Below are 16,155 nucleotides of genomic sequence, written 5' to 3'. Positions count from 1 at the left end.
CCATGAGTATAGCCATAATTTTTTTTTTTTTTAAGCAAAATAAGTGTTGGATAGCTTGTGGAGAAACTGGAAACCTTATACATCACTGGTGGGAATGTCAAATGGTACAGCTGCTGAGGAAGTTTCACAGTTCCTTTAATTGAGAACAGGGACTCAAATACTTGTGCTTCAGTGTTCATAGCAGCATTATTCACAATAGCCAAAAAATGGAAATCCGAATGTCCATTATCAGATGAATTGGCAAACTGGCACATCTCTCTCACACATACACACACAATGGCGTATTACTCAGCCATAAAAAAGAATGAAGTAGACGAATGCTACAATGTGGAGGAACCTCGAAAACATTGTAAGTGAAAAAAACCAGACACAAAAGGTTGCGTATCATGTGATTCTATTTATATAAAATACCCAGAATAGGTAAATCTACAGAAACAGAAAGCAGATTGCTGGTTGCCAGGGGTTGGAGGGAGGGAGATATTAAGAGTAACTCTTAATGGGTACAGTTTTATTCTGGAGTGATGAAAATGTTTTGGAACTAGATACAGGTGGCAGTAGCACATTGTGAATGACTAAATGCCATTGAATTGTTCACTTTAAACTGGTCAATTTTGTTACGTGAATTGCACCTCAACCAAAAACAAAAATAGCAAACTGGAAATCATCTTTCCTCTTCATTTGTTAGGGCATTGGAATTCTAAGCCCCAATTTGGTCAATGTATTTAAGAAAGATGTGGAGAAATTAAAATGCACAATGAGAGGAAGAATATTAGGGCAGTGCTTTTCTGTTTTTTTTTTTTGCCTTAAGCAGTTAAGTGGGTAGTGGCATCATCTACAAGATGGAAAAAAACAGTTGAAGAACAGATTTAGAGGAAAAATTAGATGTTCTATTTTGGACCTGTGTTTTACCCTCTAGTGGAGATGACAAATGTTAAGTCTGGAACTCAGGGCTAAAATTGTACTCATATAAACATGTTAGAATTGTTTCTTTGGCTGTGTGTATTAGCATTTCTTGAGGACAGGGACTTTACAGTGCCCGGAAGCGTGTCCTCAATGATTTGTGAAATGAGCAAGTGACAGCAAAGGTATACATGAAGATAAGTACTCTGCTTTTATGGGAGGTCCATCCTAGCACTTGAAGGTGGCTTGCAAGCAGGCAGAACCTGGTTTACTCCTGTCGTCTCTATGTAATGTCACTCTTAAAAAATACATGATTGTACAATAAATTATGTGGCTACTCTTCGTAGAATGAAATTCATGTAATTATACAATGGCAGGTGTGACATGCTTAATAAACACATCATAATTTAAAAGAAGTATTTTAGAATAAATGTAACCGCTATTTTCAGAAACTGAATCAAGTTATCAAAATCTTCTTATGCATTAAGCCAAGAGCACACTGACCACGTTCGCACCCCTTTTATGATATCACCACAGAACTTCAAAATTATAAGGGGACCTGAGAAGTGATCTATTCTGTTCTTCCAATGCAAACATGCATTTGAAGACATCAGAGACAGGTGGTCATGCCTCCCGTTGGTTGTCTCAATAGGGTAGTAACATCTCAAAATTTTCAATCAGGCACTGTCCAATCTTACTGAACAAAGAAATCTTGTGCTAAAAATTAGGAAAACAGTAAAAAATTAAGTAACTGAAGATATGTTCTTGTTGTTTGAATTAGTTTTCTGTTGCTGTGCAACATAAGCTTGTGATATAGCCTAACATAACTTTCGCTCATTTAACAAAATAAACCTAAGTCCAAGAAAATACAGCTTAGCAGTACTAGTAAAGAACAAGATAGATCCCATCCCCAAAAAAGAGACAAACAGAGTTTTTAAAAGCATGTTTATGTGACTGCACATAAATGTGTGTAAAAGGGCATTATGACAGTTGATACCACAAAGATTACAGTAAGAAAAAGCACTTTATGACAATATTCCACAAATCCACAAGGATCACTTTAATATACAAAGCAATGCTACCATTCTGAACACAAAGAAGCTAGTATGTACATAGTGTTAATTAAATGCATTGTAACTCAGTACATTTTTTCTCTTTACACAGATAAAGCACAAAAAGTTTTGGGTAAAAAAAAACAAAACAGGGATGTTTCTAGAATGTAGGAAATTTTATCAGAGTGTATTTCCCTCATTATAGTTCTTTATTTAGTATTCAACTCCAATAGCAACATCAGAGTTAAAAATCGATACCCTGTTTTGTGCTGATAGTTTTGGGGGGAGGTATTGTTACTCTAATCTTCAAGGTAAAACCAAAAAAAGCAAACACCTTTCTCTCTAGAAACTTCCCTGATTATTTTGTTTCTAAAAGTTTCAAGTGATACATCTAGGTTAGAAATAATTCCTTTTCTGGGGTGGGATTGACAACTGACATGTGGACAATCAGTTGGGGACAATTTACATGGAAAACTGCTAACTAGCACTCTTCTCTGCCACCCCTAATAAATCTATACTCAGAAAAATGCTGACAAATTATTTCCCACTTTTAATATAAATAATTTTATTACATACACAAATTGGAGTGGCACTTGGATAAAAATATGTCTATAAAGCATTTACCAATTCAATTTTAAAAACATAAGAAAATAAAACCTCCCAAACACAATGATAGATCATTTCACTTGGCCAACTAATATAAGATCATTATCTGCAGGGATTTTCTTCCTTCCCTACCAATTTTTCAACTCTCAGATTTCCTTTCACCTCTGAGGTGCTCCTCAGACAGAAGCTTGGAAATGCTATCCTTCTGTAGGCAAGTATTAAATAATGCCAGTATAAAGTAGGTAAAATTTGAATTTCCTACTGTTTGACCCTTTTCAAAGACATTTCCTGAAGATTGTTCATTTTCCTTTTTCTTGCTGGTGAGAATTAAAAATGTGTCACGTTATATACCATGCTAGGACCTGCACCCACAGTACCAGAATGCAGACAGGTCAATATTTTCTCTCTGTGCTAAAAAACTTTGCCTGTTTATAATATCAGTTTTGCTTCACAGGCTTTGTTCTATTTTTTTTCTATTTTTATTTTTTTAAAAAATAAATTTCAAGCTAAAACACCTGAAATATAATCCCTCCACTCAAATGTTACCTGGTCCCTCTTAAAGTTTGTCTGCCCCCTGAGGACACATACAAAGGCTTAAGCTACATTCACTCATCAGTAAGAACCTATCATAAGCATATGAGACAGATGGAACTTCAGCACCCTGTTTGATTTATTTGAAATTCTTCCATACTGACTCAGCTTCATGATATGTTCAACTCCTCAGGGATTAGTGCCTTTCCTGGCCATTGATTCTAGAAAGTCAAGGAAACCAGTTCCTAGTACGTACAGTGACTGTGCAGTCAACTTAAAAAAGTCAACATATCAACATTGAAACTATTCAAGATGTATGTAAGCCACCGAACAAAAAGTTCTAGTTGTGCTTTGTACAACTGAGTGAGCAAATTTATCCCACAACTCTTCACCTACCGGCTTACTAAAGCACACTTCACTTTCTCCCTCCTTATCTGAAATTAGTCAGATTTAGGCAGCATTTCTTTGACGTTAAGAAAGCCAATTTAAAGTGAAATAAATTTAGTCAAATGATTCCATGTGGTCTCCATGATGCCAAGAATTAAGGATTATCTTGGCATCATATAGACAGCATTAATGTTGGAGTGAGGATAGTCTCATTTAAAATTAGAAATAAATATTCACTTGAGTTGCTTTTCTTTCTATTTTTATCCATGATGAAAAAGAATAAGGGTTCGGACCCATCTTATTAATCAGGCTAGTCAAATCTAATTTCTTGGTATTTTTTCTTTTACAACTATAAAGCTAGCCGTTAGGTGCTAAAATATTTTAATCAATGAAAAGTTTTCATTAAAAAAGTCCCATGATTTGAAGAAAGGAGAAAGACATAAAAAGTTGGTTGACAACTGATGAGGGAATTTCTCAAGTTGCTAATACCCAAACTGGGTCATTTTTAAAAGTGCAAGTTACACCAAACATTTACAAAGAATATAATGTAAATATAATCCAAATAAATATACAACTTTTGTATTAAAATCAATGGGAAACAATATACCAACAGTTTTCAGGGCTACAAAGGCAATTAAATAAAGCCTCTTGAAAATAACTGAAAAGGTGTATAACCACTGTTTCTAAACCCCACTTTAATTCAAACTCTTTACGATATCAGCTTTATTTAATCCTGCAAAATGAAGCAGCCTTTATGATCTTTAAAATAAAGAGACCAACTTATGCTGACTGTAGCTGCTCACAGAATTTAAAACATTAAAGATGAAAAGAAGAAATCTAGATCGAAGTCACTTCAAGTAAGTAAAAGCATCTGGTTTAAACACACTGCTGTTTCTTCCTAAGCCTTTGTATGATTCCACATGTCACCCCGAATGGTCAAAATGATAGTAGGGATTAGGCCTGAGAGACAGAGATGCACTTCAGCCAGATGACTTCTGATCGGACAGCCTGCCTGGCTGGTATTGTGCTTTCAGATACTAGCACTGCCGCTGACCTGCCATCAAAACATTTTCTGACAAAATCCCTGCTCAAATGAAAACACCAAATTCCTCCCTTAGGATGATTTTTGAAAAATCAGTGGCGCCTTTCAGAAGCTATCTTTAAAACGGTCTTACCACTGTTATAGCTGCCAGAGACAAAGCATAAAAACCAAATACTTTGGGGGTGGAGGGGAGTTTTCATGTGACTAGTAACATATTTAAAAGTATCAAGCCAAAGAAAACTAACAATAAAAAAAAATGCTTGGAAGAAAATTAGAAGACAAAAATCAATCATGAGTGCTGGAGTAATGCAGTCCAAGAAACTACCAAAGGGATGCAATAGAACATGGAAAAATGTAAATTTTCATTTGACCTCAATATACTATAATACTCAGCATTCCTGACTTAAGAGCTCTCAGAGCTTCAGATTATATACTGTATGTATATATATATATATATATATATGTACACATATATTATACAAATGCCATTCCCCCCAAGAATATCTAAATGAACAGAGCACCTATGACAGTATTATGGTTGCCAATAAGGTACTTGAGTTTGAAAAAGAATGAACTTAAAATTACATCGGATATCGGTTTTTTTAATAATGTGAACACATTGGATCTAGCCCTTTCTAAACCGCTTTTCAGTTAAACACTATCAAAGCTTGAAAACTCCTAAGAGTAATATATCAAAAATAAACTCCCACTCATTTTTATTAGAGTTAATCTGTCCTATAGATAAAAGTGCCACATGGCCCTATATTTGCAAAGTGATACCAAACTATTCTCTAGGCAAATCAGTAGCATATGTACAGATTCCTATGATGACATTTTCATTCCCTTTTGGCCAATATGAAGAGAAAAAAAATTTACTACTGGTAATGTGGCCACATGTTCTTGGCTACAAGATTTTTTTTTTTTATTATGTCATTTTCTTAATAAAAATTCTCAAAGTTGCATGCTTAAAAACAAACACCTTTACCCCAATTCTTGTTTAAAAAAAAAGTCTACACAAAAGATGCATGATTTCTATCTGTAAAAACCGAAATATTCAAGTCTACAAAGGTCTAAACAGATCGCAACAGAATACATTTCTTACCTCACCATTAAGTAACTGACTTCATACCAGTGCAATCATCCTCAAGGTACAAAGAACCAGGTCTTTATAACATATAAATCCAACCAGCTAGTATGGAAGTGATTACCTTGATTTATCAGGGACTAAGAAGACCACCAACTTTCTAATTGAACAGAAAGCCCCAACTTTTGAAAAACACTTAACTTTAGAGAATATAACTTGCTAAATACTAGGCAATTTTCATTTATAAAGCTTATGACATTCAGAATGTTCACTTTTGACATTTTGACTCATTAATAAAAAATTCTAGTTGGTGAACAGATTTGTGATTTTGCTTGGTTTCTATCAAACCAGTTTTGGAAAATGACGTATCTGTGCTGGTATACAAATTAATTTTTATGCTATGACTTTCCCCATTAGCTCAGCAGGACAAACATCAAACTTTACAGTCGTTTGAAAGCCTTCTTGAGAATCTGGTGAATTGTCCAAATACACTACATCACTCAATTCTTAGAATGATGCTCCTTCATAAACTCTGTTCATCCTTGAAAAAAGACAATGGTTTGTTACAAACAAAAATAAACCATTTACAAATATTAAAAATCTTACTTTTCAAAATGGACCAAATGATTAAAACCCATCTGCACATTTTAACACATCAACAAAGTAAACTTTAAAAAACAACACACGACTAAATATAAAACATTAATTTTCTAGACTTTTCTAAAAGAAATAACCTTCTCAAATGAGAAATTATATCTAACATTACATCGGTCTCCAATTTTTTAAATCCACCTTATTTTTCTTTTAAAGGGCAACTTTTAGATTTACCAGGCTTAGTGAATACAATGAATAATAATTAAAAGCAGTACCGGAAACAATGTATGATACACACAAACACAGGCTGTTATAGTCAGGAGTTAGAAAGGAAGCTCCTTTGTAGAATGACAAAGGCTATACAGCATATTGGGAAGCTAAAGCATAACTCCTTTTCAGAAGAAAACAAAACCAATGTTTTGCAAGAATGATAATCCAAATACTGTAGTACAGCAGTCATTCAAATATATCTGAAGAAAATTACTTTCCTTGTCACATCTAATACTGTACTTGTTAGAACTATATCCGTACAATTTCTTTCATTAAAAAATTCACTAGCGATACTCTGTTAAAGTATGTTAATATGGAAAAGTTTTAAAATAAGTTTTTCTACAACACAACATTTTATAAACAAATATATCACTTTCTTTACTTAACATCTTGAAGGCTTTCCTGTTGGTGGTATAATGTAAGTGCAAATGGGAACAGTTTAATTAGAAATATCTTAAGTAAATGAGTGACAATATAAATATTTTTGAAGGCGATGACAAAAACATTTATTAAAAAACCTTGTTATATAACTCAAAGGGTTGGTTTGAGTAAAGCGTTTTTTTACTAAGAATTTAGTACTAATTAAAACAAGCTTTGTACTTGCATTTTCTTCAATTTAAAATTAAAATACCATGCTTTTTTCATTCAGTTGGTTACTTCTTTTAATGTATTCAAAAATGTTGAACACATACAGAACTGAACTAAGAAGCAACAACTGCCCTATTGAAGAGCTGTAGTTAATACAGTGTTTTTAAGAACCCAGGACAAGTTTTCAGTATTGAAGACAATGTACATAAAAAGTACTCCCAATTCATTCTAATTTCTTCAACACCACAAAAATTCCTTTTTAGAGGGTGTCTTTTAACAATGTTGCATAATCCACAATGAAAATGTGAAAACATGTCAATTTGGCAATCACACGTCTTCATTGCACCTTACTTACTTTATGCTTGCGGCTCACACATTACTTCAGCTCAAGAGGCTGGGGTAATTCTGTCCCTAAGGCAATCAAGGTGCTCAGCACAGACCTTGAAATCATTTAAAAAAAGATTTTCTTTTCCTCATTTCCCCCATCAATTTACAAGTAAACAAATGATTACTTCTTGAAGAGGGTGGGGGATGAAATGCAGAAGTCTCTTCATGATTCCTGGCGCTGAAAATTTCTTGAGGGAGAAGTGGAGGCAGGTGTTGGAATATTCACAGTTTAATGCAAAAGCACAAATGAATGAAATTCTGTAGTTGCTTTCAGGCAGTTTTGCGCATAGAAAAAAAGAAATGTTTAGAAAATAAAATGTTTATTTCGTCTTTCTGGTTGTGGCCAAGCCAGTCCTTTTCCCACCATTACAGGTGAAATTTAAATCCCAAATTAATCTGATTTGTGGCAGTAAAGGTCCTTAAGTGCTTTTAGCTCCTCAATCAGTGTCTTGTTTTGGTTTTCAAGCACTGCCACTCTGTTTTCTAAACATTTCACATATTCTTTCTTCTTTCTACGACACTCTCGTGCTGCTTCCCTATAAGCAAAAAAAGCACAGGAAAAATTATGTTAACATTTCTATATCATTTGTTTTGGGTTGGAATATGTTTATTTCTTAGAGATTAGTTCAAAGCAACAAACATTTTATTATAGATTTGACAAAATATAGAATGACTTGGAAATTGCATTATGTAAATTTCTAATACACCACAGAAGTTTGATTTTAAAAAAAAGGTCCTAAATATGAAAACCCCACAAACAACCGAAAGGGCTGAACAATCACTTAAAAATTACATAACTGTTTATTAAAGTATTTTGCATCATACATGTAAAACTTGAAATTCTATCAATATCGATAACTAAGAAAATATTAAGGTAAAACTTAGTGTGAAGAACATCCTTTAAATATAAAGATCTCACAAACTCATTATTTCAAGGCATTTAAAAAAATCTAACACAAGTCTCGTCAAGAAATGATGTTGAGGGGCCGGCCCTGTGGCTCAGGCGGTTGGAGCTCCATGCTCCTAACTCCGAAGGCTGCTGGTTCAATTCCCACATGGGCCAGTGGAGTGGGCTCTCAACCACAAGGTTGCTGGTTCAATTCCTAGAGTCCCGCAAGGGATGGTTGGGCTGTGCCCCCTGCAACTAGCAATGACAACTGGACTTGAAGCTGAACGGCACCCTCCACAACTAAGATTGAAAGGCCAACAACTTGACTTGGAAAAAAGTCCTGGAAGTACACACTGTTTCCCAATAAAGTCCTGATCCCCTTCCCCAATAAAATCTTAAAAAAAAAAAAAAAAAAAAAAAAAAAAGGATGTTGAGAAAACTGTATCTACATGCAAAAGAATAAAGCCGGACCCTTATCTTGGACAATATACAAAAGTTTACTCTAAATGGATTAAAGACTTAAATGTTAAGTCCAAAAACTATAAAACTTCTAGAAAAACATGGGAAAAGTTTTAAGACATTGGATTTGACAGTGATTTCTTGGCTATGCCACCAAAAGCACAGGCAACAAAAGCAAAAATGTAAGCAAATGGGGCTACATCAAACTTAAAAACTTCTGCACATCACAGACATAATCAACAGAGTGAAATGAAAGAGTGAGCTTAAGAGATGGGAGAAAATATTTGCAAATCATATATCTGATAAGGAGTTAATCCAGAATATACAAAGAACTCTTACAACTCAACAATAAAATAACCTGGTTAAAAAATGGTAAAAAGATTCGAGCAAACATTTCTCCAGTGATATACAAATGGCCACCAAGCACATAAAAAGATGCTCAACATCAATCTAATCATAGAAAAATGCAACTCAAAACCACAATGAGGAATTACCTCGTAGCCATTAACATGGTAACTATAAAACATTCCCAAACAAACAAAAAAGTGTTGATGGGGATGCAAAGAAATGTGAACCCTTGTACACTGTTGGTAAGAATGTAAAATGGGGCAGCCACTATGGGAAACTGTATGGCAATCCCTCAAAAAATTAAAAATGGAATTACCATATGACCCAGCAATCCCACTTTTGGGAATACATCAGAAAGAATTTAGAGCAGGATATTGAAGAGATCTTTGCACATGTATGTTCATAACAACATTATTCACAATAGCCAAGAAGTAGGTGGAAAGTGACCCAAATATCCACTGACATATGAGTAAATTTTTAAAATGTGGTATATGTATACAATGGAATATTCTTCAGCCTTAAAAAGGAAGGCTGGTCACATGCTGCAACATGGATGGACCTTGAGGACATTAAGCTAAGTGAAATAAGCAGTCACAAAAAGACAAATACTGTATGATTCCACTGATATGAAGTGTCTAAAATAGTCAAACTCATAAAAACAGAAAGGATAATGGTGACCGCCAAGGACTAGAGGGAGAGGAAATGAGGGGTTTTTAATATTATAGAGTTTAAGTTTTGCAAGATGAAGAAGTTCTGGAGATCTGTCACACAACAATATGAACATACTTAACACTACTGAACTATATACTTAAAAATGGTTAAGATGGTAAATTGTTTTTTACCACACTAAAAAATATCTAACAGATGAAAAATAAAACAAATTTTTTATCAAGCTACTAAGTCTAAACAAATAAGCTTTTCTATGTGGATAAAGGCCACATCTTCTTTAATGTCCTCAGTAGTAGCACGGGGACTGGCACAGAGCGAGTACCTGAATGAACATACGAGTTGAAAGTAAAAAGGTTCTAGGTCTTCAGGAGTTAAGAGCAGTATCTTCAGTTTCCGAATCTTAGGTTTAAGTGGTTCTATTCCTTCTCAATTATGTAACCACAGGCAAATTACTTAACCTTAGTTTCCTGACTAAACAGAGAGAGTATTATCTACCTTAAAAGTTTTATGAAGATCAAATATATGGTGATGGAAAGAGAACTGACTCTGGGTGGTGAACACACAATGGGATTTATAGATGATGTATGACAGAATTGTACACCTGAAATCTATGTAACTGTACTAACAATTGTCACCCCAATAAACTTTAATTAAAAAAAACCAAACAGCTTTATGAAGATTAAGGGAGTTGATATATGAAAAGCACATGGAACAGTGGCTGGCATTTTGTAAATGCTACGTATGTGTTAGCTATTATTATACTATTTCTAGATAACTGAAATGGTAGTCTATTATAATTCCATTAATATTTTTATCCCCATGAACCTATCAGTTCAGAAAAAAAGGAGCATTTTCGTATAATGCAAGCTGATTTGGGGGGTGAGGGGGGAATGTTGTATTGGCCATGATAGAGAGATATGGACAATGTATAATCCACTGCATCATTGAGAAAGTTTTTTTGGAAATGAGTTAAAAATGGCCCAACATTCTACTGAACATTGAAGAAGACAAGCCAGGAAGTACTATGAGGCCAAGAGTAATCTAAAGAATGATAGTGGAAATGATTCAGAAGTCAGTTTGGATGTTCTGTATGTGGTGAATTAGTCTAACAATATAGAGAGGATATAGATATACTTACAAATCTGATTTCAGCCAAGGTTGACTAATCTCGTTTCCCTTCCTTTCTCCTCTCCATCATCTGAGAATTCAGTCTACAAGTGCCCATATGAATGCTATATCTTCATGCTGGTTTAATATGATCCTATAGGTTAGTACCTCCCAACTTTGTTCTACCAAAATAAGTCCAGTTGTCCCTCAGTATCCGAGGGGGATTGGATCCAGGACCCCCGTGGATACCAAAATCTGTGGCTACTCAAGTCCCTTACATAAAATGATGTATTTGCATATAACCTAAACAAAACCTCCTATATACTTTAAATCATCTCTAACTTACTTATTAACACCTAATACAATGTAAATGCTATATAAATAGTTGTTACACTGTACTGTTTAGGGAATAATGACAAGAAAAAATCTGTACATGTTCAGTACAACGGCAACCATCACAGGCCTAACGACACAGTACTACATGTGAGCAACAACATAACATTTTTTCTGAGTATTTTTGATCCGCGGTTGGTTGAATCTGCAGACGTGGAACCCATGGATATGGAGAACTGACTGTATACTAGTGTTGTGAAAGATTAAAATGGTTTTTAAAAGAAAAAAATGAAACACTGGGCTAAAAAAATTAACTTATTTCTTTAACGCAGATCTCTTCGATCCTTTCAAACTGCTAATCTCCAAAGAGGAATTCTAAATTTGATGACATGATACTTTTTAACTAGTTGTGTAGCTTCCAGCAGGTCCCTTTCCATTTAAGGATTGTTTCCTCATTTGTTTTTTTTTTTAAAAGGGACTGATCAATGTGTCCCAAACCAAGACCATTAGGTTTGTATTAATGAGTATGCAAAACCAGGGAATAATCATGGCATGTCATTCTAAAGCACCAATTTTAATTAATGGGGTAGTGGGATGGCAAGCATTTTCATATTAAACTAAGCATTACTATATTTTGGAGTAGAATACAAAATTCCAATGAACTCTAAATAAAAATTTTAAAGAACTTCTTAAGTTTGGAGCATGTCTCTTAAACTTCTCAAAGATTTCTATCTAAATATTTTTAAGAACAGAAGAGAATGAAAGGACTCTCCCAGGGGTTTGGCCTGATGACATGGTGACCTCTGATCCAGTACAGACACAGGATTTTATGATTCTAAGCATTCATGCAAACAGATGGCCTAAAAATTCTGAAATTATTTTGACAGACATTATTTTTAGAAAAAAGTTCATTCAGATCATATTTCAATGTCCTCCACCTACACTTACTGAATTATTTGCCTTTATGTGTTATTCTTATTATGTTTGATTTATTCTTTCCCTTAACATCTTAACTTCTTTCATATTACCTGTTTTTTTTCTCTTTTGCATTCAAAGTTTATCAATTGTATTGATTTTTTTTAACAACCAATTTTTAGTTTCATTGACTTTTATCTACTGGTTTTCTCTTTTCACTCATTTTAATTTGCTCTTCTTTTTCTAGTTAAAGATGGAAGTGAGGTTGGCAAACATTTTATAAAGAGTCAGACTGTAAATATTTTCTGCTTTTCAAACCGAACGGGCTGTCATATCTACGCAACTCTGCTGTTGTAGCATGAAAGCAGCCACTGATGACACATGAGGCAAGGAAAAGGAAAGGCATAAGGATTAGAAAGGAAGAAATAAAACTGTCCATAGTTTCAGACAGCATGACTGTCTATCTAGAAAATCCCAAAGAATCTACAACAAAGCTCCTAGAACTAACATGTAAAATTTAGAATAGTTAAAGGATAAAAGATTAATACAGAAGTCAGTTTTATTTCTATATACTAGCAATGAACAACTGAATATTTACATTTAAAAAACACATATACCATTTAAAATAGTCCCCGCCCCAAGAAAACCCAAACCAAAAACCTGTAAGTATTTCGGTATAAATCAAAATATGGCAGTATCTGTATGCTGAAAAATGGAGAGTATATTGTGTTCACAGAATGGAAGAGTCAGTATTGTTAAGATGTCATTTTCCTCAATTTGATCTATAAAATCAACACAATCCTAATCAAAATCTCAGCAAATTTTCTCATGGAAATCAACAATCTGATTCTAAAATTTATATGAAAATGCAAAGGAACCAGAATAGCTAAAATAATTCTATAAAATAACAATGGAGTACTCACATTATCAAATTCAAAACTTACTAACAGTAATCAAGATAGCATGGTATTGGCAAAAGGACAGACACACACACCAATGAAATAAGCTAGACAGTCCAGAAACAGAACCACACAAATATGGTCAATTAATTTTTGACAAAAGTGCAATGGCAACAGAAAAAGGACAGTCTTTTTAACAAATGGTACTGGACAAATGGATGTCTGTACACAAAAAAATGAACCCTGACACACCTCACACCTTATACAAAAGTTAACTAAAAGGGATCAGAGACCTAAATGTAAAACAATTTAACACTTGATATACAACAAATGCAACTCTTGTATACTGCTGATAGGAATGCAAAATGATACAGCCACTTTGGAAAACAGTTTGGCAGTTTCTTATAAAGTTAAATATATACTTACTGTTCCACACAGCCAGCCCACTCCTAGATATTTACTCAAGTGAATTGAAAGTTCACATAAAAACCTGTATGTAAGTGTTTATAGTAACTTTATTCATAATCCTCCCAAAATGGAAACAACTAAGATGAACTTCAAGGTGAATGGATGAACACCACAGTACATCCATACAATGAAATACCAGTGATAAGACCAATTACTGATTCATATAACACTGTCAATAAATCTTAAATGCATTTTGCTAAGTGAAAAAAGCCAGATCCAAAAGGCTATATACAGTATGATTCCATTTATATAGGATTCTGGAAAAGGCAAAAATATAAGAAAATAGTGGTTTCCAGGGGCTATGGCGGGGGTAGAGGCTGACTTCCAAGGGGTATCACAAGGGATTCTTTTTAGGGTGGTATAACGATTCTGTATAGCACTGTGATGGTAGATACATGACATCAAAAAGTAAAGTTAACTATATGCAATCCTAAAATTGAATGAAGGTGGTGACAAATCTAACTGTACTGCAAATGTATTACATAACCTCACTGAAGAGGGTGGAGGAAAAAAGGAACAACTTAAGGAACTTTGAAAACAGTGCTTTCAGTGGTACTTTAAGACCAGAAACAAATGAACTGTACATAAATACTGTATTGTAACTGGTAAATTTGTTTCTCATAGGGTCCAAGTTAGCAATTTTGAAACTATTTTATTTGTATACTAAATAAATATGTAAACAAATTGTACTTTATAGGAAACCCAATTTCTGCCAGAGAAAGATGTTACAAATAAGCACAGGGGAGGAAGGCTTAAATGAACTCTGGTTACAGATCAGTCAGAGATGTTAGTATGGACTCGTTTATTTTAGCAATACGCACATACAAAAATACAGATGTGTACATACATGAAGTAGTATACATGTCTATTTCCTAGCTCTGTCCTTCGAGAGGACTTACAAGTGTGAAACCCCAGTAGTAAAGAGTACACCCAGTTATTGATTTCTAAATACCATGTCAAGATATATAATTTCTCTCTGAACCATACCATGTTTCCCCAAAAATAAGACCTAGCCGGACCATCAGCTCTAATGCGTCTTTTGGAGCAAAAATTAATACAAGACCCGGTCTTATTTTACTATAATATAGGACCAGGTCTTATATAATATAACATAAGACCGGGTCTTGTATTAATTTTTGCTCCAGAGACATATTAGAGGTGATGGTCTGGCTAGGTCTTATTTTCGGGGAAACAGGGTGTCTCCTCTATAAAGGGAAGATAAGCTTCTCCCTCATCGTAGGTAGAACTAATAAAATAATATGTTAAAAAAAACTACGTATACAGCATATACTAGTCCCTTAATAAATAGTATCTCAAGAAAAAGGTTTATTGAACGGGAAACATGAAATTGCATAAAAACAAACATTTCAACACAGCACGACAGTTACAAAGTGCTTTTGGAGGAATTATTTTCTTTGACCCACAGAGAAACCCTCTGGGTGGGTTGTGGGATCCCATTTTGCAAAGGAGAAAGCTGGGGTTTAAAAGATTAATATGTTCTTCCAAAGTCACAGCAAAAGGGGTAGATCAGGACTTGAATCCAGATCTTTAAGTTGAATCTCTATGTTTCTTTCACTTTATTCATAGTGTTTGAAGAATCTTGGGGTGAACAGCAGAGGAATATTTTCACCAATTTAAAACTTTTTATTTCTTTATATACCGTATTTTCATTTTCTTCACTTTGTCTTAAGTCATTTCCATATTAAAATCCTAAGCTAAATATTTAAATCCTAAGCTAACAAAAATACTAAGGTAAATATAAGTAAAAGAAATATTTTGTTTTGTTTGTTGATGACAAAACCATTTATAGCTATGGATTTACTTTGAGAATTACTTTTGCCTACATTTCATAGATTGTTGATATGTAGCATTTTTATTGTTGAAGACTAACTCTATTTTAAGATTTTTGTCAATAACAAGATATTTTTAGAATTAATCTATTTTAAAAAGAATCTTTACTTAGGAGTTAAACCTATTATTTTGAGCAAAGGTAACATTCATTAAGACATGGCCTGCCTGGCCATCATATATTTATTTACTACAAATAAATTTAATGTAACATGTAATTTTAATATACATACATGATATTCTTGATCTTCTTGAAATACCGGGGGTGCCAAAAAAATGTATACAAGTGGACACTTTGGTCAATGTTGCTCAAGCAGTAGTTCGCCGTAATCAGAAGTGTCTGGACGCTGATGGTAACCACTTTGAGCACCTCTTGTCATTGCAGAAGTCAAATGTAACTTGCATTCATCTTTTGTTATTGGTATATATTGAGTATTACAATTTTAATACAGTTTTCCTTTCTTAAAATGTGTATACATTTTTTTGGCTCCCTCTGTATACTACTCATGAAAAGAAACAATTTTTAAATAAGCTAGCTAGTTGGTTAGAGCCCAGTGAAAACAGCAAATTGTACCCTAAAGCTCTCACAGGGAAATTGTATGAAAGAGAACTATACTATGATCAAAGATTGATCCATAATCCCATTAACCATCTCATAAGTGTAGCTTATTAAATAAAGTAGTTTTGGCAAGAGCCATCAATTCTACCAGAAAAACCTGAACACAAAGATCCTACTGTCAGCAGCTGTAAAAGACACAAAAACACACATCTGGCACATT

At 34.0% G+C, this 16,155-nt stretch overlaps 1 protein-coding gene across 6 annotated transcripts in view; it reads right to left on the bottom strand.

Annotated features, from left to right (window-relative positions):
- Positions 1 to 1,828: 1,828 nt before the first annotated feature.
- The window catches only part of CREB1 (cAMP responsive element binding protein 1), a 59,256-nt gene continuing 44,929 nt past the window's right edge, over positions 1,829 to 16,155 (bottom strand). For 4 of the 6 annotated variants that reach the window (XM_074341067.2, XM_074341078.2, XM_019726913.3 and 1 more), the window contains one exon: positions 1,829 to 7,977. In XM_074341067.2, coding sequence (XP_074197168.1) covers positions 7,833 to 7,977 — 145 coding nt within the window. In that variant the 3' untranslated portion in view covers positions 1,829 to 7,832. The remainder of the gene's footprint in view (positions 7,978 to 16,155) is intronic. The other 2 variants (XR_002136985.3, XR_012498939.2) reach the window with 1 other exon arrangement.

This window comes from Rhinolophus sinicus, chromosome 17, assembly GCF_057876585.1.
Source record: "Rhinolophus sinicus isolate RSI-liver-muscle chromosome 17, RSI-T2T, whole genome shotgun sequence".
In the NCBI taxonomy this organism is placed as follows: domain Eukaryota; kingdom Metazoa; phylum Chordata; class Mammalia; order Chiroptera; family Rhinolophidae; genus Rhinolophus; species Rhinolophus sinicus.
This window is presented reverse-complemented; position numbering and strand designations above follow the sequence as displayed.